This window comes from Dendrobates tinctorius, unplaced genomic scaffold, assembly GCF_039654945.1.
Source record: "Dendrobates tinctorius isolate UK_male_01 unplaced genomic scaffold, ASM3965494v1 ptg000117l, whole genome shotgun sequence".
Taxonomy (NCBI): Eukaryota; Metazoa; Chordata; class Amphibia; order Anura; family Dendrobatidae; genus Dendrobates; species Dendrobates tinctorius.
Genome location: NW_027361785.1, coordinates 9031884 through 9054012, shown reverse-complemented (window position 1 = coordinate 9054012; position 22129 = coordinate 9031884). Strand labels below are relative to the sequence as shown.

General features: G+C 42.0%; 1 protein-coding gene across 1 annotated transcript in view; it reads right to left on the bottom strand.

Moving 5' to 3' along the window:
- RASA3 (RAS p21 protein activator 3) overlaps nucleotides 1-22129 on the bottom strand; it is a 285794-nt gene that overhangs the window by 210539 nt on the left and 53126 nt on the right. Inside the window, exon 2 of the mRNA XM_073590520.1 lies at nucleotides 6183-6300. Coding sequence (XP_073446621.1) covers nucleotides 6183-6300 — 118 coding nt within the window. The remainder of the gene's footprint in view (nucleotides 1-6182; nucleotides 6301-22129) is intronic.

The window sequence follows — 22129 nt, the reverse complement described above, 5'->3', positions numbered from 1 at the left end:
ATCGTGGATATGTATGATGGGTATATGGGCACAGGACTATGGGATGGAGGATAATTATAATTTGCTATAACTAACCACAGTTAGTTACTATGCCCAGGCAGCGCCAGGCTCTTAAGCATATTATATATATATATATATATATATATATATATATATATATATATATATATATATATATATATATATATATATATATACACACACATATCTACACATACACACACATATATATATATATATATATATATATATATATATATATATATATATATATACACAAACACATATACAAAAACATACCTATACACATACTGTACACTCTCTAGTATAAGCCGACCCAAGTGTAAGCCAAGGCCTCTAATGTTGCCACAAAAAGAACTGGGAAAATTCTTGACTCGAGTACAAGTCTAGGGTGGAAAACGCAGCAGCTACTGGTAAATTTCAAAAATAAAAATAGATACCAATAAAAGTAAAATTAATTGAGACATCAGTAGGTTAAATGTTTTTGAATATCCATATCGAATCAAGAGCCCCATATAATGATCCATAAAGTTCATGATGGGCCCCATAAGATGCTCCATAGAAAAATATACCCCATATGCTGCTCCATAAAGGTTATGGCTCCATAAGATGCTCCATAGAATATGCCCCATATGCTGCTCCATAAAAGGTTATGGCTCCATAAGATGCTCCATAGAATATGCCCCATATGCTGCTGCTGCGAATAAAAAAATAAATAAATAATAGGATGACACTCACCTCATCGCTGGTGGCCAGCGATGTCCTGAGCAGGCGGGGGCACCGGCGCGCTATGGGGGCCAGTTGCCGGAGTCGCCGCTGGCTCAGGGCCCCAGCACCTGCGATATTCACCTGTTCCACCGCCACGCTCCGCTGTCTTCCGGGTCTCTGCAGTGACTGTTCAGGCAGAGGGCGCGCACTAACTACATCATCACGGCCTCTGACCTGAACGTCACAGCCAGAGGATGGGGAGGACAGAGCAGCGCGCAGTGATGGAACGGTGACAGGTGAATATCACATATGCTCCCCCTGTCATAATCTCCCCCCCTCCTGGCGCGGTCTCTGCAGTTCCTGCTTCTCTAATGGTCTTCGGCAGCTCCTTCCAATGTTCAGCGGTCACGTGGTACCGCTCATTAAAGTAATGATTATGTGCATATTCATTACTTTAATGAGCGGTACCACGTGACTGCTGAACACAGGGCCAGAGACCATCTGAGAAGCAGGGGCTGCAGAAACCACGCCAGGAGGGGGTGAGTATGATCTGACAGCCACGCTCCCCCTCCCCCGCCGACCCCCTGGACAATGATTCAAGTATAAGCAGAGAGGGACATTTTCAGCCTTAAAAAATGGGCTGAAAATCTCAGCTTATACTCGAGTATATATGGTAAGATATATTATATATATATATATATATATACACTCACTGGCCACTTTATTAGGTACACCTGTCCAACTGTGTGTTAAGACTTAATTTCTAATCAGCCAATCACATGGCGGCAACTCAGTGCATTTAGGCATGTAGACATGGTCAAGACAATCTCCTGCAGTTCAAACCGAGCATCAGTATGGGGAAGAAAGGTGATTTGAGTGCCTTTGAACGTGGCATGATTGTTGGTGCCAGAAGGGCTGGTCTGAGTATTTCAGAAACTGCTGATCTACTGGGATTTTCACGCACAACCATCTCTAGGGTTTACAGAGAATGGTCCGAAAAAGAAAAAAAATCCAGTGAGCGGCAGTTCTGTGGCCGGAAATGCCATGTTGATGCCAGAGGTCAGAGGAGAATGGGCAGACTGGTTCGAGCTGATAGAAAGGCAACAGTGACTCAAATTGCCACCCGTTACAACCAAGGTAGGCAGAAGAGCATCTCTGAACGCACAGTGCGTCGAACTTTGAGGCAGATGGGCTACAGCAGCAGAAGACCACACTGGGTACCACTCCTCTCAGCTAAGAACAGGAAACTGAGGCTACAATTTGCACAAGCTCATCGAAATTGGACAGTAGAAGATTGGAAAAACGTTGCCTGGTCTGATGAGTCTCGATTTCTGCTGCGACATTCGGATGGTAGGGTCAGAATTTGGCGTAAACAACATGAAAGCATGGATCCATCCTGCCTTGTATCAACGGTTCAGGCTGGTGGTGGTGGTGTCATGGTGTGGGGAATTTTTTCTGGGCACTCTTTGGGCCCCTTGGTACCAATTGAGCATCGTTGCAACGCCACAGCCTACCTGAGTATTGTTGCTGACCATGTCCATCCCTTTATGACCACAATGTACCCAACATCTGATGGCTACTTTCAGCAGGATAATGCGCCATGTCATAAAGCTCGAATCATCTCAGATTGGTTTATTGAACATGACAATGAGTTTACTGTACTCAAATGGCCTCCTCAGTCACCAGATCTCAATCCAATAGAGCATCTTTGGGATGTGGTGGAACGGGAGATTCGCATCAGGGATGTGCAGCCGACAAATCTGCGCCAACTGTGTGATGCCATCATGTCAATATGGTCCAAAATCTCTGAGGAATGCTTCCAGCACCTTGTTGAATCTCTGCCACGAAGAATTGAGGCAGTTCTGAAGGCAAAAGGGGGTCCAACCCGTTACTAGCATGGTGTACCTAATAAAGTGGCCAGTGAGTGTATATATATATTAGGGATTCAACTCGCTTAGGTGCGACGGGAGACAACCAGGAGGCACGTTCCTTTGAAAGTTAATAGGGTTTATTGCTCCATAACCCATAAACCAGTACATAACATAAGATATAGCCTTTAGCTCAGGCGAATGTATAAGTGTCCATTATTTCTGGCTTAGTCCTGGAGCCTCAGCAAAACAAAGGAGTCTTATCCTTCCTTACATACAGCCAATATACATAGGCCTCCCCAGGTCAGCAGCCTCAGCACGTGGTCTTCAGGAAGGTAGCACACCTTCCTCCACATAGGCCTACCGGGACCTTCCACATGGCCCAATCAGATCCATGCGCTCTCTCTCTCTCATGTGACCAGACCTCAGGTACCTTATATGGTCCATAACCACACCCACAGGTGATCACATGGCTATGACCTCACTAAAGGTCCTATTACACACAGCCACATAAATACTTTATTATGACACTCTTAATCACACCCCTGGGTGGGTTTGTAGGTAACCAGGCCGGCCCATATCTCTAGTTACCTGGAGACTTCTCCCTGACACATTGAAATACATCAGCAATATCATTGCTGATGAACACACAAGTCTCCATCTCAAGGCCACCCACCTTAAGATACATAACAATCGTTCAGCATCCTATACCCATTACCACAACGGATATGCCTGTAGGCCCGTCCTGGGACACCCACACAGTGCCCCCTAGCGGACATAGTGGTCACTACACATATATATTTCAAGAGGGATATGGATAGTCACATGCCTTCAAACAAAGAAGGACTGCTTAATTTTTGTACCAGGAGTGGCAGCATGTCACCCAAAAGCAGTGTGAAAGACTGATGGAAAGCATGCCAAGACACATGAAAGCTGTGATTAAAAATTATGGTTATTTTCACAAAATATTGATTTCTGAACCCTTCTTTAGTTAAAGCATTAGTATTGTTGTTTCTAAATGATTCTGAACATGTTTTCGTAGCATTATTTGAGGTCTGCAAGCACTGCATTTTTTGATATTTTAACCATTTCTTATTTTCTGAAAATAAATACAAAATTTAGTACTTGGACATTTGAAGACATGTTGTCAGTAGTTTATAAACATATACTGTACATACACAGGTTGGGCCATTCATATGGATACACCTAAATAAAATGGGAATGGTTGGTGATATCAACTTCCTGTTTGTGGCACATTAGTATATGTATTATACTAGTATATTAGTATATATAACTTTTCAAGATGGGTGGTGACCATGGCGGCCATTTTGAAGTCGGCCATTTTGGATCCAACTTTATTTTTTTTCAATGGGAAGAGGGTCATGTAACATAGTAACAGTTATTAAGGTTGAAGGAAGAATTTAAGCCTATCTAGTTCAACCTATACCCTATCCTAACCTGCCCTAACATGTTGAACCAGAGGAAGGCAAAAAATAAAAGGCAAACACGAGGCAAACAGTAAGCTTCACATTGGGGAAAAAAAAATTCCTTCCTGACTCCACATACGGCAATCAGACTAGCTCCCTGGATCAACGTAATATCAAGGAAGCTAGTGTATATAACCTGTAATATTATACTTTTCAAGAAAGACATCAAGGTCCTTCTTAAAAATTTTAGTAGGGAATCACTCATTACAACATCATATGGCAGAGAGTTCCATAGTCTCACTGCTCTTACAGTAAAGAATCCGCGTCTGTGAGTATGCTTAAACCTTCTTTCCTCCAGATGTACAGGATGCCCCCTTGTCCCCGTCACAGGTCTAAGAGTAAAAAGATTAGAAAGGTCTTTGTACTGTCCCCGCATATATTTATACATTGTAATAAGATCACCCCTAAGCCTTCAATTCTCCAAACTAAATAACCCCAAGTGTAATAAGTGTGACACATCAAACTTATTGAGAATTTCACAAGAAAAACAATGGTGTGCTTGGTTTTAACGTAACTTTGTTCTTTCGTGAGTTATTTACAAGTTTATGACCACTTAAAAATGTCTTCAAAGTGCTGCCCATTGTGTTGGATTGTCAATGCAACCCTCTTCTCACACTCTTGACACGCACTTACAGATTTGCTACCAACAGCCACCTTTGCACCTGCCGACTAATGAGGCCCTAGATGTGCTCAACAGGAGACAAGTCCGAAGATGATGCATGTCATAATAGCAATATTTATGCCATGTAGACTGTTCACAGTAGCACAAGCAACAAAGGTCACGGCATTGTCACGTTGAAAGACTGCTCTTGGGACGCTTTGGAGAAATGGCTATACCACTGGTTCCCCAACAAAACAAATATAACGCCAATCTGTTAGTGTACCTGGAATGAAGACTAGAGGGGTCCACCGTACACCATGCTCCCAGAAGTAGGACCAGTGTGGCTTCCCTTGTGCAGACCGCTTCATGGCATTGCCCAATTGCATGAAGCGGACTGCACAGAGGAACCTCACACTGGTGTGCCCAAGCAGCAGTGTCTCAAACGACCCAAAATATTACACAAATACAACAACCTTAAAACCACTTGCATTGTACACGAAAAGCTGGCCAATTAATCGACTGGACTATAATCAGAAAATACGAGAACATATTAGGCCTCTTTCACACTTCAGTTATTTGCATCAGTTAAAATCCGCCAAAAAGGCAGACAAGTGGATCCGTTCTCAAGTGATGTGAACGGATGGCACAGGATCCGTTTTTAGACGGATCCTGAAAATGAGGATAGATAGAGAGATTTTTTTTTGTCCGGCACCCAGACAGAATTTGGGGTTAATTCAGTGTCTGGAGGATCCGCCGGCCAAAAAAACGTTGCAAGCTCCGTTTGGAAATCTTTGAGGATGTTGACGGACACTAACATTGTGGCGGATCCTCACAAAAACGGATGCAACGGACGGCAATCAGTCAGGATCCGCCAATAATGAAAGTCAGTGGGGAAAAAAACGGATCCGAAAAAAAAAAAAAATCCGTTTTTTTTCAAAATTGGCGGATCTTGACTGATTGTCAAAAACGGAAGTGTGAAAGAGGCCTTAGTCTCTTGTAAGATCTAAGGAAACTAAACACAATGGTGATGTCACAACAGTGGGTTATATACACACATACACAAATACACAATTCATAGCATCATTAGGAAAACGGCAAATGCAGGAGACAGCCTTTCTAAACTGTAAATCTAATGTTGCAATCTTCGCAGTTGGATGGATGTTGCAATGCCGAACATTATGAAATTGTCAAAAAAAGAAAAACGGAATCTCAGACTCTGATCTGTAACATTTATACAATTACAGTACTATGAAAAGGTCTCATCTCTACAAAGTTATTATTATGCAAGAAGCTGCATTTCACCTATAACTATTTGGAATGAAGTTCCTCCGTAAATTGAGCTTCACTATATTGGCTTGTGCAACAGTAAATCTGTAAACGCTATTGGGTTCGTGGTGACGACCGTATTTATTGCTAGTCATTCGCTTAGAAGTCGCCATTTGAGCGACAAAAAACAAATTGATAAAAATCTATTTAGTGTAAGCAGGAAAGCGTTACCAGAGAGACTTCTCCACGATCTTGGTCCTGAACACTTCTTCTTGGTCTAGGTTCACAGTGCAGTAACAATCTCGCATTTTGTTTGGCCCCGGATAAGAAGGAAGATTTTTGGCTTCACCTGATGAAAAAATAAAATATATCATTAATTAAGGCTTATAAGTAAGCATTTTATCCATTTTATAACATTTTCAAGCTACTAGTATATTCAGGTATAAGAATAGCTCTGGCCACATCATGTTTAAGCCTTCCATCAGAGGTATACAATGGCAGCCATAGTATACTGTACAATATAATTCATTTTTGTAGGCTACAGAAAAAAAAAAAAAAAGTTACCGCATACAAACATACATACCAGTCTAACAGATAACAAAAGGAGAAGACGCTTGACATTCGTCAGGTGTCCCACGGTTATACAGTATTTTCGGATATGCACCAGAAACTCTCAGCTCACATGCCCAAGATAAGCCATAAATGTAGTATGAGCACAGCCTTACTTAATTCTAAACTAAATTTACTCAACCCTCACTCTACTGAAATGCTTGTGCATGCCCTCATCATCTCCCGTCTTGACTACTGCAACATCCTCCTCTATGGCCTCCCTCCTAACACTCTCGCACCTCTCCATTCAGTCCTCAACTCTGCTGCCCGACTAATTCATCTCTCTCCTTGCTACTCCTCTGTTTCTCCCCTCTGCAAAACCCTTCATTGGTTTCCAATTATCCAGCATATCAAGTTTAAAATACTAACACTGACCTACAAAGCAGTCCACAACCTTTCTCCTCCGTACTTCCCTCACAATCTCCAGTCCTCCGAAGACCTCCTTCTCTCCAACACTTATTCGCTCTTCACCCAATCACCTCCAAGACTTCTCCCGAATATCCCCCATCCTCTGGTATTCTGTGCCCCAAGAAATCCAAATATCCACATTTGGATCCTTCAGACGGAACCTGAAAACCCACCTCTTCAGGAAAGCTTACAGCCTGAAATGACCCCACTGCCTCCTCACCACTACTGGAGCTACCGCCTCACTAACACCGGAGCTGCTGCAACCCCCCAACAGCAGAGAATGAGATCCCTATGCACTGGTACCAAAAGAAAATGCCCTAACACAAAGCTATGTAAGATAAAAGGACAAATTCCTGTTTCATTAATGGAAAATCGGTGGAGGACTACTAAACCTGCTGCTATATAGTCCTCCATATTCATGAGCTCGGTCTAACCTTGCTCTCACTACAGATTGGCAACTTTCTGCCTATGCACAGTGTAGACAGAAAGCTGCCAATCAGTGGTGTGGGCAGGGTTTTACAGAGCTGAGCCTTCAGAGAATTGGTAGATCTGCAGCAGATAAAATAGAGATTGTATCAAAAATACAATATGCAGCTCAGTAAGTGATACAACACTGGAATCAGGGTCTCTATCTCTACATCCTACTGCTCTCTGATAGCGTAGCAAAAACATGGCAATAGATTCCTTTCTGTTGAGTCATCATTGTAATCATTAACCATTATTATAGCATAATTGTGTTTACTAGCAACATAACTTTGTCCTGGCTACTGGGTAGTACAATTTGCTATAAGAAGATTAGATATTAAAGGGCCATTCACGTCGATTACATATTCTTAAAAATAAAATGTCCTTGAAAAATGACCAGATGCTGATACTACAAGATTTACTCTTTGCCCTACTTAATTGAAAGCGCCTTCCGTCACTACACAACATTAATGTACAATCAACCACTGCCTGTCGAATGCTGACGCCCCTGAAGTAAACTGCATGACCAGTGGATTTTAGATAGTCAAGTGCAGTAAGCCAGCTTAGCCATTAAAAGGCAATTAAACCTAAAAATATAAAGTGATGTGACCTGGGAGAGCCAAGATAACAGCAGAAAGACTCACCGATACAGGACGTCTCAGGTCACTGAATGCAGAAACAGAATCACGTGCCAGGGCAAAACAACCAATATGATATCACCACTTTATATGAAACAGCAGAAGGATGATCCAAGGTTTATTCAGGAAGTGGAGCCTAACTCACACAAGGAGATTTCACAGCAAACGGGCTAGCATTGTAGAAATAAAATAAAGGTTCCAAAAGCCAACTGAGACTCCCAATGTATTCATAGAGGCACAGCAGGCCTAGGGATCATTTACCATTCAGTATTTTGTACTTTTGCTATATCAGCAAAAAAAAGGACTAACTCTAATCAGTGTGACGGATCAGATTATTGATCATCTTGTTGTTTGTGTGTCTGTTTTTACCATCCATGTATTTTTTTTTCTTTGTACATGAGGAAAACATCTAAAAAGACAAAACAAAATAAAAAAACTATTGTAGGTTACACAAGTTTTCCCAAAAACAGACAGCACGCAGATTTAACTTAGATGGCAACTGGTAGTCTGAAGAAAAAAAGAAATCTATAAAAAGACCCAAAGACATTGATAGGGAATCTAGATTTTGAGCCCCAATGGGGAAAGTGATGATAATGTCAGTAAAGCGCTGCAGAATAAGATTGCTTATTGGGCTAAGCAAAATAATGATTAGGTTGCTTGGACCTAATGGGGACCATAACCCTAATGCACACTTTATTTTTTACGTATACGTTGGGGGATGTGGCCTCCAATAGGGCTGAGCTACCTCATCTGCACATCCTTCCCAGACAAGGATTTAGTTGCGAGCCGTGCCTGGTTTCCTTTCACTTCCCTAGATGAGGCCTGGTTTGGCACATGGAGAGGTAGGACATTAGTGATTGGGACCATCCATATTTAGGTGGACCTTGGGACCATCCATGGTTGGATGTAGAGTTGAGCGACTTTGGTTGGATCGGGTTTCGTGAAACTCAAATGAAACAATATTTGAGTCGGATGAAACTGGTCCGACTAGGGCAAAAAAAGTCGGAGTTTCGTCTGAAACCCGACCACAATGCAAGTGAATGGGGAATAAAAGTCGGCATTGAGTGGCTGAATGTCATCCGCTCAATACCCACTTTTATTCCCCATTGACTTGCATTGGGGTCGGGCTTCAGACGAAACTCTGACTTTTTTTTGCCCTAGTCGGACCAGTTTCATCCGACTCAAATTTTGTTTCATTCGGGTTTCACGAAACCCGATCCGACCAAAGTCGCTCAACTCTAGTTGGATGGTTTTTTGGGCTCTTTGATCAAAAAAAATTGTTAACCAAGTACGTTACATTTTTAACGGTTACAGCAATAGCGTTCATGTGTTCATTACTTAGGTGGTGCAGGCATTAGATGCCTTTCTATATACCATTGTGTTGCCGTTTTAGCAGTCAATTCCAGCAGTGGCTCCTAAAGAAAAGGACAGTTAAAGGAAAGATTCTATTTCTCTGTTCTACATCCACTACTAGTCTTACCTAAAAATATGACACTTATACGGCCACATTAATGGAAGCAGTGCTAAAATACCCAGCTAAAACACCAGACACTGGGGCTAAGTGAATGCATTATTTATTTATAAATTCCATCTAATAAAACGTTCAGATGTGGCAAAAATTGGATTTATGATATTGTATTGGAAGTGTGAACAATATTGCTTAAGCAACTGGTAGTCAATTGGGGCCAATGCATTAAAGCAAAGGGCATGTAGAGGTTTGTTTCAATCAATAGTGTTAGTAAAACTGCCATAAACAGAGAAAAGCTCTAAGCAAAATGAATGTCTAAGAGTAACTACTTAAAACAATGTTCCCTAGACCTTTATATCAAGGCAATGACTAATGGAGCATGGCTGGGAAATCTGAAGTAAAAGACATGTGCAAGTAACCTACAAACCTGCCTTAAAACTTTTTGATGGGGGCCTAGAAGCCTCAAAATACATAAACCGCCAGGTAAAACACAGTGGTAAAGGCTATATCCCCATCTTTTATCTTCTGTTTCTTGTATCATTTCCCGTGCACATCCTTGGCACGTGCGATCTGCAAAACACTCAGTCCCATAGAAATACAAAAAAATGAAGGGGAGTAAATGTTTTATGTCCTCTACACAAAAATCCTAATTCTTGAACATTTACCTAAAAGAGGAGCTTATTTACTAATCAAATGCTTGTTGTCATGTCCTCATACTGTTCATTATTTACCAAGCCCCTGCACACTAAAAAGCTCCAGAGATATAGTCATCAAAACATTAGCTCCCAAGTCACTGGAGTACGTACTTTAGGATGGTCCTTCACCAAAATAATTCTAGTACAAATTCCACATAAAGCTGCAGACAGCGTTTAAAGGGGTTTTCTGCTGTTTCTGTCCCCATGAGCAGTTTATCATTTTTAAAAAAATATCCAACACTGCTTTACTCACCCTCCCTGGGTCCATCGCGGAATCTCTGCAGCTGAACCCTGGTGTCGGATATTGTCTGCAGCAATGACGTCACGTCAACAGCACTGCAGCCAGTCAGTGAGCTCGGTGACTCTACCTGAGTAGATGACATGAGCAGCTCAAAGCCACTGATCTTACCGATTGGCTGCAGCGCTGTTGACGGAATGATCATGTCCAATCCTGGCAAGGGAGCAAAATTCCAAAGGGCTAATTTATTAAACTAAATGCAGCAGTATTTTGACTTACCGTCTTTCACGGTATAGTCTTACTTGAACTATATTTATTAAGCATTTTATTTTCAATAATTTTTATTGGTATTTTAAACATCTTTTAAAGGATATGGATCAAGGGTGAGGAACAACGGGTAGGGTAGAAAAACTGTTGGGAGGGAAGGTAAATTAAACAAGGGAAAAGGGATAGGAAACAAAATTCCCTGTGAAGACAGGGAATGTCCCCACGAAGTGAGGGAATAGACAGGCAGACATATACATAGAAATACTGTTGAAATAAAGCAAATGTAGCCTATTACAGGATCAAGTAAGATGTTGCTTAATAGAAAAAGCAAGATTTCAGTAACTTTATAATATATAAAATCTATAAATATGGTACGCAGCAACTAATACATCGAGGTCCCACAACACCTGAAAATAAAAAGTAGTTAGTATTATTATTATATGTGAGCCCATCCCGTCCGGGTGCACTTAATGTGATCCTAAGACCGAGTGGAGGGAATGTCCGGTTTCTTTAAATGCAAATCAAATGGAACATATATCCTTTAAGCTTAAGTAATAGAAAAGAGAAAAAAATACTGAATGTCTTTATCCTCCAGGAAACAATTATATTGCTATTGCGGATTCCATTAGAGAATTCACTGCTGTTTTAATTATTAAGCATTTTAGACAATGTTTTGACATGGTTGAAAAATACAGAAAAAAAAAAACAAAAAAAAAACAAAAAAACACATTTTGTGATCATGGCATATTTTTACAGCTCAAAAAAAGTGAAAGTCTATTTGAATTCTAGTGGGAAAAAAAAAGTAAAGGGGTGGAAGTTCCGGAGAGCAAGAACGTGTATCATGACGGAGGTGGGATGGTAGCACTGATTTCAAGGAGTCCAGAACAATACAAGTGTGCCACAGGATGAACAGTGGTAGCCACAGAGCAAACGGCACAACGTTTCTATATAAATAACTGTACAGATTTCTTTTCTCAACATTTCAGACACTCCGACATTCACTAAAGCCTATCTGAAGAATATTATACATTGCACCTTGACGCTCATCTCTACTGTGCTTGTCATCAATACTTTATATACAATTATATTGACTGGTCCAACTTTGTTACAACCAAGAAAATATTCTTGTACCGAGTAAGGTTGACTGATGAATTGAAGCAGAGGCTTGTGTACATCCATCCTTTTAATAGTTCCTTACCAGTCATAAACAAGCCTGTTAAGTGCTCCCTGGGGTACATTAAGGGCCATCTACTATTTCCCAAGAGGCCCATTGCAACTCCATCCACAAGGCTGATCTACATGCTTTGCTATGCAATACAATAAGGAAAGCTGCAGGATTTCAATCCAATGACTTTAAAAACACAGCATTATACAGATCAGTAGGTAATTTCAAGATATGGCTATATATTTTGTGTGTCTAGGAGTATGTATCCTTATCTACTAATGTAGCAATTCTCAAAAGAACAAGTTATAATTATAATAATAATTTTATTTCTATAGCGCCGACATATTCCGCAGCACTTTACATTTCAGAGGGGATTTGTACAGACAATAGACATTACAGCATAACAATAATCACATAGATCATAACAGATACCAAGAGGAATGAGGGCCTTGCTCGCAAGCTTACCATCTATGAGGAAAAAGGGGAGACACGAAAGGTGGGTGGTAACAATTGCCCTGATTGTATGGACCAGCCATAATGTTAAGTGTGTAACAGTACAGACACAGAGGGCTGATAGATGCATAAAGCATGTGGGAACATGTTGGGGGGAACCTGGTTATGGTTAAACTTTTGGCTGTGCCACACAGGGATAGTTAGGTTAATGTGCTGAGGTGGTAGGCCAGTCTGAATAAATGCGTTTTTAGGGCGCGCTTAAAATTGTAGGGATTGGTTAAGTTAATGAAATGACTCTCTACTAGCGTATTATCACCAAATAAGAAATTGCCATCACATAAAAATAGCCCTATTCTAACACTACCGCCACATAACAGCCCTATTCTATTACTACAGCCACATTAGAAATAGGTTTATTCTAATACCAAAGTCACCTAATAGATCTATTTTAATACTGCCGCCGTATTAAAGATAGCCCTATTCTTATCCGCCGCATTAAAAAATTGCCCTATTCTAATACTACTGCCTCTTAGGAAATAGCCCTTTTGCAATACCGCCAGCACATAAGAAAATGCTCTGTTCTAATACTGTCGCCATATAAGAAATAGCAATATTCTAATAAAGCCACCACCATCCGTTTATCTGCTACATTTGTCATATTAAGTGACAAACATTGCCGCCACATAATAGTACTATTCTAATACTAGCGCCACATAAGAAATAGCACTATTCTAATACTCCCGCCACCTAGGAAATAGCCCTGTTCTAATACTCCCGCCACCTAGGAAATAGCCCTATTCTAATACTCCCGCCACCTAGGAAATAGCCCTATTCTAATACTCCCGCCACCTAGGAAATAGCCCTATTCTAATACTAGCGCCACATAAGAAATAGCACTATTCTAATACTCCCGCCACCTAGGAAATAGCCCTGTTCTAATACTCCCGCCACCTAGGAAATAGCCCTATTCTAATACTCCCGCCACCTAGGAAATAGCCCTATTCTAATACTCCCGCCACCTAGGAAATAGCCCTATTCTAATACTCCCGCCACCTAGGAAATAGCCCTATTCTAATACTCCCGCCACCTAGGAAATAGCCCTATTCTAATACTCCCGCCACCTAGGAAATAGCCCTATTCTAATACTCCCGCCACCTAGGAAATAGCCCTATTCTAATACTCCCGCCACCTAGGAAATAGCCCTATTCTAATACTCCCGCCACCTAGGAAACAGCCCTATTCTAATACTCCCGCCCCCTAGGAAATAGGCCTATTCTAATACTCCCACCCCCTAGGAAATAGCCGTATTCTAATACTCCCGCCCCCTAGGAAATAGCCCTATTCTAATACTCCCGCCACCTAGGAAATAGCCCTATTCTAATACTCCTGCCCCCTAGGAAATAGTGCTGTTCTAATACTCCCGCCACCTAGGAAATAGCCCTATTCTAATACTCCCGCCACCTAGGAAATAGCCCTATTCTAATACTCCCGCCACCTAGGAAATAGGCCTATTCTAATACTCCCGCCCCCTAGGAAATAGCCCTATTCTAATACTCCCGCAACCTAGGAAATAGCCGTATTCTAATACTCCCGCCCCCTAGGAAATAGCCCTATTCTAATACTCCCGCAACCTAGGAAATAGTGCTATTCTAATACTCCCGCCACCTAGGAAATAGCCGTATTCTAATACTCCCGCCCCCTAGGAAATAGCCCTATTCTAATACTCCCGCCACCTAGGAAATAGCCCTATTCTAATACTCCTGCCCCCTAGGAAATAGTGCTGTTCTAATACTCCCGCCACCTAGGAAATAGCCCTATTCTAATACTCCCACCACCTAGGAAATAGTGCTATTCTAATACTCCTGCCCCCTAGGAAATAGTGCTGTTCTAATACTGCCGTCACCATCTGTTTCCCTGTTACTTTTTTCATATTAAGTGGCTGCCAGGAAACAATGCTATTCAAGATTTCCAAAGTCATTCCTCCTGTTGAGATGATTCACATGCAACTAAACAGAAAATATATTGTCCATATAACATTGGAGATTTCACTCATGACCATTATATGCATACCCGGATAACAATTCGATCCATGTCCATCTCCCTCGTCGTGGCCAAAGATTTTGTAACAACAGTTCCTGTATAAATCAGCTGGAAATCTTAAAAAATAACAGTATATTAGAAATCAGTTTGAACAAGTTTGTCTGGAAAGGAAGACAAAGAGTCTCTGTGTACAAGAGAAGAAGGTGATGAAACCACGCTGTCCATCAGAGCACATGGTCTTACATCAGCCTTCTGTCTGGGAAGGAGCATTAACCATTTCTTGCTGAATCACAAATTGAATTCCTAAACCTGGGATGACAAAACTGGTGAAACCTGCAGTCTCAATGATTATAAAGCTCTTAAAATGGTTTATCAGGAACTTAGGGTTTTTTTTTTCTGATTGGGCTGTCGGAGGCCCTCTTTCTTCCGGTGAAAACATGTCCACAGAGCAGCACCTTCTCTTGCGGGCTACTCTGTTGACGGGGCGTCACTGCCGATGCTAAGCTGATTGACAGCCGGCTTTTCACTCCCTAACTGTGAGAAGCTAGCTGTATCAGCATGCAGGGATGCCCCATCGACAGAGTAGCCCGGAGAAGAAGGTGCTATTGACGTGAAGTAAAAAAAGCAGGGGAATAGTCACCTGAGCCGGGCAGAACAGGCCAGAAGTTAGTAACCACATACCGATACCGGTATGTTCTAGCACAACAGGAAAAGAAAGATACGGTAAGTCCCATATAACCCCTGCTCTAGTCTTTTCTAGTAGAAACTGGTGAAATAACCTGGAAGACAACTGATGCATGACTGCATCAGTTTTGACATCAGATGGGGCACAAGATCGTTATGTATATGAAGCCTTGCTTTTACAAGTAGCATACACTGTACCAGTGAAAGTAAGACACAACCTATAGCCAACATAAAAGCTATAGCTATAAAGAAACTGGACAGAGCTTTGAAAGAACAGCCAGCTTCCCCAATCCCATCATGCAAGGTGGCCTTTTCAAGTAGATGCACATCCCATTGGTGGGCTCTAAAGCTATTGGATATCTATGGCATAATGTGAACATTCCCTAAATATCTCATATGGACAACCCCTTTAAATCGGCACTATGAGTAGATCCTTTAATTATGAATATGCCCTTGTAACTGAATGGAGGAACATTGAGAAACACCCTGAGGTTCTCAGATCGAGAACTAATGTTTTGCAATAGGAAAGATGAATTAAAGAAAATACTATTTCAGTTCTGTTTCTGGAGTGTGATGGGCATTATGTATTTTTTTTTCCACAGATCACCTCCTCACTACTGGTGTGAATAGTAAGGCTCTGCACTATGCAAAATCAAAAAATATCAGATTCAAGAACTGCAAGAGCCCGAAACATGAAAGCGCAATTCCTGAAAAGATAAGAGACAGCTACGAACAGCAGCTACTGCACTGCCCTTTGGAATGGTCAACAAGCTCTGCATAGACTTTAAAAGCATGCAAATCATTCTGACGAGTACCCCACTTCCGCTCTACAGTACTTCTGGATTATGACCAAGAGCTACAAGTGCCACTGCAGAGAGTCTCTAAGGCAGGGTTTTTGTTTAGTAGCCTGTTTAGACAGTCAGTCCACATGTCCTTCGTGCACAGAACGATCGATAATAGTTCTGTAAGCATAGCCAGCAATTGCTCCCAGCGGCACATGTTTAAACAGGAAAATGTGCTGCAGAGAAGGTTGATTTTTAGAGAAGTATTAGCTGGGTAGAAAGGCAAAGTGAGCAATTGTAAGTACACAGTGCTACAGAATATGATGATTAAAATATATTAAGAAGATACAAACTTGATGGGAGGAGAAGCGCTTCTTTATGCATCCATGATTGGCAACCGGGTACAGTACCCAATTATCGGGAAACGAGTATTCCTAGGAACGCTGGTTTACAATAGTCAGCCAGTATAAATCCAGCTCAGACAGAAATATAAAAGCATACAAAATATTGCTGCATCTTTAACTGCAATCTAAGGGATGTGCTGAAATATATGTTCGTAGTGATATTGCTGGACACAAGCACTGAGGAAGAGGATTTCTAGATTTTATCACAAGACATCTAACTGAAATTTCCAGAAACTGACTGCATTACCGAATCCAAACATACTGAAAATCACAACATCTTCTCCAAACAGACAGATTTTTATGTTATTTTCTACAAACCACATGTGTACATTGATCTATGGATATAGATTACTCAACTATATGTATAGCCTACAGGGGAATTCATCAGACACTAAGCAAGAGGTCCGGGGGGCTCCATGTGCGTATCAGAAGTAACCAAGTACTAACTTGTACATGTAGTTACACAACAATAACCTGTACCTTACACCTTGGTAACTACACTACTCACAAGTGCACATCTCAGAAAATATGTTCTGACGATCCATGTCCGTTTCATAAATTTATAGAATCTGGAAAATATTGAAACAACCCAGACAAAGGGTTCAGTGTCACATATGTATTGTGCTGGGCTGTGCCAATGGCAGAGCCTTCACATATCATGCTAGATTAGTATCCATCATCTTCGCTCCAAATTATTATGATGCCCAGAGAACGATGTAACATGCCAAATTCGTCTCTGCTACACGTTTATTCTGTGCGTACAAATCAGTGTCCTATTAACACCTGTTATCTAATGTGAAGACGGAAATGGCTTTGGGTAGAACAGGAAAGAGTTTCTTCCTTTCACACAAGCAAAAGGGAAGTAAAAGCAGAAGCTTCCCATGGCAAAAGCTAGTTCTCTGCATCCAACGATGACTGCAACGTAGGGATAGCACCTACCGAAAAGATGTACACTGTATCCTAAATATAGAATACAAGTGCTTCTCACTAAACTAGAACAACAAAAAGTTCATTTCAGTTCTTCAATGCAAAAAGTGAAACTCATACTATATAGAGTCAATACAGAGTGATCTATTTCATGTGTTTATGTTAATGTTGATGATTATGGCTTACTGAGATAATGACCTTTTGGGTTTTCATTGTAAGTTTGAATACTTACACCAGTTTGTTAAATGATTTTTAAATCTGAAATGTTGGCCTACTGAATTATCTGTTCAGTAAATACACTCAATACTTGGTCAGGACTCCTTATGCATCAATTACTGCATGGCATGGAGGCAATCACTCTGTGGCACTGCTGAGGTGTTATGGAAGCACAGGTTGCTTTGATAGCAGACTTCAGCTCGTCTGCATTGTTGAGTCTGGTTTCACTTATCCTCCTCTTGACAATACCACATAGATTCTCTATGGGGTTAAGGTCAGGTGAGTTTGCTGGCCAATCAAGCACAGTGATACTGTTGTTTTTAAACCAGGTATTGGTACTTTTGGTCTTGCTAAAAAACACAGTGGACCTACACCAGCAGATGGCATGGCTCCCCAAACCATCACGGATTGTGGAAACTTCACAATGGATATCAAGCAGCTTGGATTGTGTGCCTCTCCACTCTTCCTCCAGACTCTGGGACCTTGATTTCCAAATGAAATGCAAAATGTACTTTCATCTGAAAACAACACCTTGGACCACTGAGTAACAGTCCAGTTCTTTTTCTCCTTGGCCCAGGTAAGACGCTCCTGGCGTCTATTGGTCATGAGTGGCTTGACACAAGGAATGCGACACTTGTAGCCCATGTCCTGGGTACATCTGTGTGTGGTGGCTCTTGAAGCAATGACTCCAGCAGCAGTACACTCCTTGTGAATCTCCCCAAAATTTTTTAAGTGGCGTTTTATTAATCATTTCAAGGCTGCAGTTATCTCGATTGCTTGTGCACCTTTTTCCACCACACTTTGTCCTTACACTCAACCTTCCAATAATATGCTTGGATACAGCTTTCTGGACAGCCAGCTTCTTTAGCAATGACCTTTTGTGGCTTACCCTCCTTGTGGAGTGTGTCAATGACTGCCTTCTGGACATCAGTCAAGTCAGCAGTCTTCCCGATGATTGTGGAGCCTACTGAAAGAGACTAAGGGACCTTTTCAAAAGCTTAGAAAGCCTTTGCAGGTATTTTGTTAATTATTCTAATTTACCGTATTTTTCGGGTTATAAGACGCACTTTTTTCCCATAAATTTTGGGGGAAAATGGGGGGTGCATCTTATAATGCGGATATACCTTACAGGCCGCGATGGAGCAGGCAAGAGTGGGGCGTTGCTGCAGGCCACAAGCTGGGATGAGGGGGTGTTCCGATGTGCGCCGCTGTGGGTGTTTGGTGGTGTGAGGGCTCTGACAACATATTGTGAAAGCCCAGAACCCCCGCACTTACATGGTTTACTATGCGGTGGACTCTGGGAAAATTGCTGCCGGGGCATGCGCAGATGGAGATCTCAGCACCATGATCTCCGGAGAGGAGATCTCAGCGCTGTGTTTTCATCAATAAACCTCTGCACTTTCTGGGATTTTGGATCCAGTGGGTAGTCCTAACAGTGACTGACAGCTCTGCATGCAAAAGTAGTCATCAATAACTGACAGAGCAGAGTTTTAATGATGAAAACACAGGCTCTACTGAATCTTTTCTCACAAAACTATATCAATGTGCTCAGCTCCCCCGCTCTATACCAAGGTGCCTGCAGTCTGAACTGTATTTTCATGGCAACATGTTCCCTTTAAACATCTTGTAGAATAGATGTATATAATACAGGTCTGAAAGAACAGGAAACTGGCAGAAATGTAATTCAGCTGATCTTAATTGGAATTAATTCTTCCATATCAGTGACGATGGTACACAATCTGTATGGCTGAGAAACACAGGTGCTTTTTGATATAAAATTTGACAAACCAATCGGGCCCCTAAGTTTCCAGTAATTTCTTCATTTCACTTAGTCATTGGAGCAAAAAAACACCTGAATAAATGGAAGTGCCTGGCAGATCTTACGAACTACAATAGTGGTCTGTCCGGTGTCCATCACGGCGGTCATCCTTCTTCCAGATAATATAGTGCAGCATATGGTGCTATTCTGTCTGGGTCTACGATAGGTTTCGGGAAGTTTATTTTACACCTAAAAAATGGAATAAAAGACTGATCACAAAGTCAGTGAATGGGTTTCTCCATCCATCACTGACTGCAATGATTATAATATTTTTTTTTTTTTATATATATATATATATATATATATATATATATATATATATATATATATATATATATATAATGAAAGAACTGAAGACTGTTGCTGCTGATCAAGAATTTCACAAATATTAATAAGATATAAAAAAAAAAAAGCTTTTGTTTGCTGCTGGGACTAGGTTGACATTTTTCTGTGTGAGGAGCAAACGTACAAACACATCTACAACTGGGAAAACCATCAGTTACAGTGAGAATGACAAAAAAAAGGCTCTGCCAGAACACTGACATGCAAGTGCTCCAACCTGATGCTTCTACCAAAGTTAGGATAGTCTGCGTAATTCTACACATCTGAGATCGCATCAAAGGAATAAGGCGAGATCCCTATTGTGGGGTGAAAGGATATTTTTAGTATACCGGGGCTATATGTTCTCCATAACTACCAGCATAGATTTATACCCAATTATATGAAGTAATAAAACAGAAATCAAATAGCTCATGTAAACAGCTTCATATACCATCCCTAGAAGTCATGGGCTTCTATAGACAGACTGTAAAGGTTATCTGTGAGTAGGATCAACCCTCCTAAGCTGTTTATTTGGGCATGTGTGGCGCCCCCAGGAGTATGGTCGCCACAGTGACTTTGCCTTCCTCCAGGGGAGGGTAATGCCAGGCTTGGAGGCAACGATGGGTCTCTCTCGCAGTCAATCTATGCATGCAACACAGTTTCACTCCAGGCCAGCAGGGGGAACTCTGAACCAGGATTAAGGGGAGGAGTGCTCTCTGAGGGCCAAGAGGAAGGAGTGGTGAGTTAGTCTGCGGAGGGTGAAGTGTGCAGATGTGTGGAAGGAGCGCTGAGATAGGGCTGAGAGGAAGAGCTCATCTCTGGAGAGAGCGCATGAACTGGAGCCTGGTCTCCACGGTTGTACGGATACTAACGGTCCTGCAACAGACACCAGAGGAGTAGGAGGCTGTAAATGCCCCACTCCCATCTAAGACTTGAGGGCACAACAGCAGCTTGGATAGTGAGCCAGGACTCAGGAGAGAGGAGTCCCCGAGAGAGGCTACAGCTGTCTGCCGTGCAAGTGTGGTTCTTGAGAACATCTGACAGGAGGAACTTCAGTGTAACTCGATACTGGAGATCCCGCAAACAAGCGCTAGTAAGGAGACTGCACAACCCATCTGCTGAGAGAGAATCCCTGAATTGCTTCCAGGCTAGCCTGCTCCAATACCATCTGTATTCAGGACCCTGGACTGAAGTTATCAAGTAAAGGTACAGAAATTGCACCCCGCTGTGTCTTGTCTGCTTCCTACCCTTCCGGCACCACTACATCCCCGTGCCAACCACATCTACACTGCCCTGGGACTATAGCTTCACCTGTGGGGAGCTTTTACATCATTGCTGCGCCATACCACCAGTCCCAGCGGATCTGCATGCAGCGTCGGCTTAACACCTCCCTTGCCGAGCACCACAGGTGGCGTCACGAACTATTCATCCAACTACATTCCACCATTCACATCTTCCTATTACTTGGGCGCACAGGGCCACGGTCCGGGTCACCGCTGCTGTGACACATTCCACTGATACCGGCCCGGTACTGAGTACCCCACAGCCCTGGGAGGGCGACCCACATGCAGGTGGTGAAAAGTACAATAAAATAATACATTGATATCCGCGATCTGATGTGTTATTATAGAGAATCCACATTTTTGAATTATGTAACTGAGCTGTTAAGATCTATGGGCCGGACATAGATCTGCCTGAGAATCTGCCTCAAGAGCTTATTACCAGTGTGAGACATGTAGATCAGGAGAGCACAATGTCATTCATTACATGTCTCACACTGGTATCTCCACCTTTCAATTAAAATAAGCTCTGGAGGCAGATTCTCAGGGAGATCCATGTCCGGCCCATAGACCTTAACAGCTCATTTACATATGAGAAAAACGTGGATTTCTTTGGATTAAGATATCGGATCGCAAATATCAAGATACCATTTTATTCAGTTTCCTATGATATGAATACCCATGTAGACACCTTAAGGCTATGTGCCCACGTATGCAGAAAATTTCTGCATGAAAACCGGACTCCTTCCCAGAAAACGCGCTTTTTTTTCCCGTGCGTTTTTGATGCGTTTTTTCCGCGCGTCCCCAGTCTCATAGAAAATAGCTAAATACGCGGACTTTTCCGCAAAATTAATGAGCATGCGGCGTTTACCGCGATGCGTTTCTTCGCGGAAAAAAACGCATCAATATGCACAAAAAGTGCAGAATGCATTAAAATGAATGGGATGCTTCTTTTAAGCGATTAAGCGTTTTTGCCGGTAAAAACGCGAAAAAACGCTTACGTGGGCACACAGCCCAAGATGTTGATCCTACTGACAGATTCCCTTTAATTTCCAGACAGGGCATTTGTTCGTCAGGCATGTGACTAAAAGGAGAAGTCAGAGGCTTGTTGAAACAGAATCTCTGGGGTGAAGCATTGCATCTATAATCATAAGTGGCATCTCAGTTCAACCACTAATTTGTGCAAGACCGTGGTGGACTAAAGCCAATGTTATGTGCAAACCCAAGATGGTTTGTAAGCGTTAGGATCATTTGAGGATACACCCAGGGCTGTGGAGTCGGAGTCGTGGAGTCGGAGTC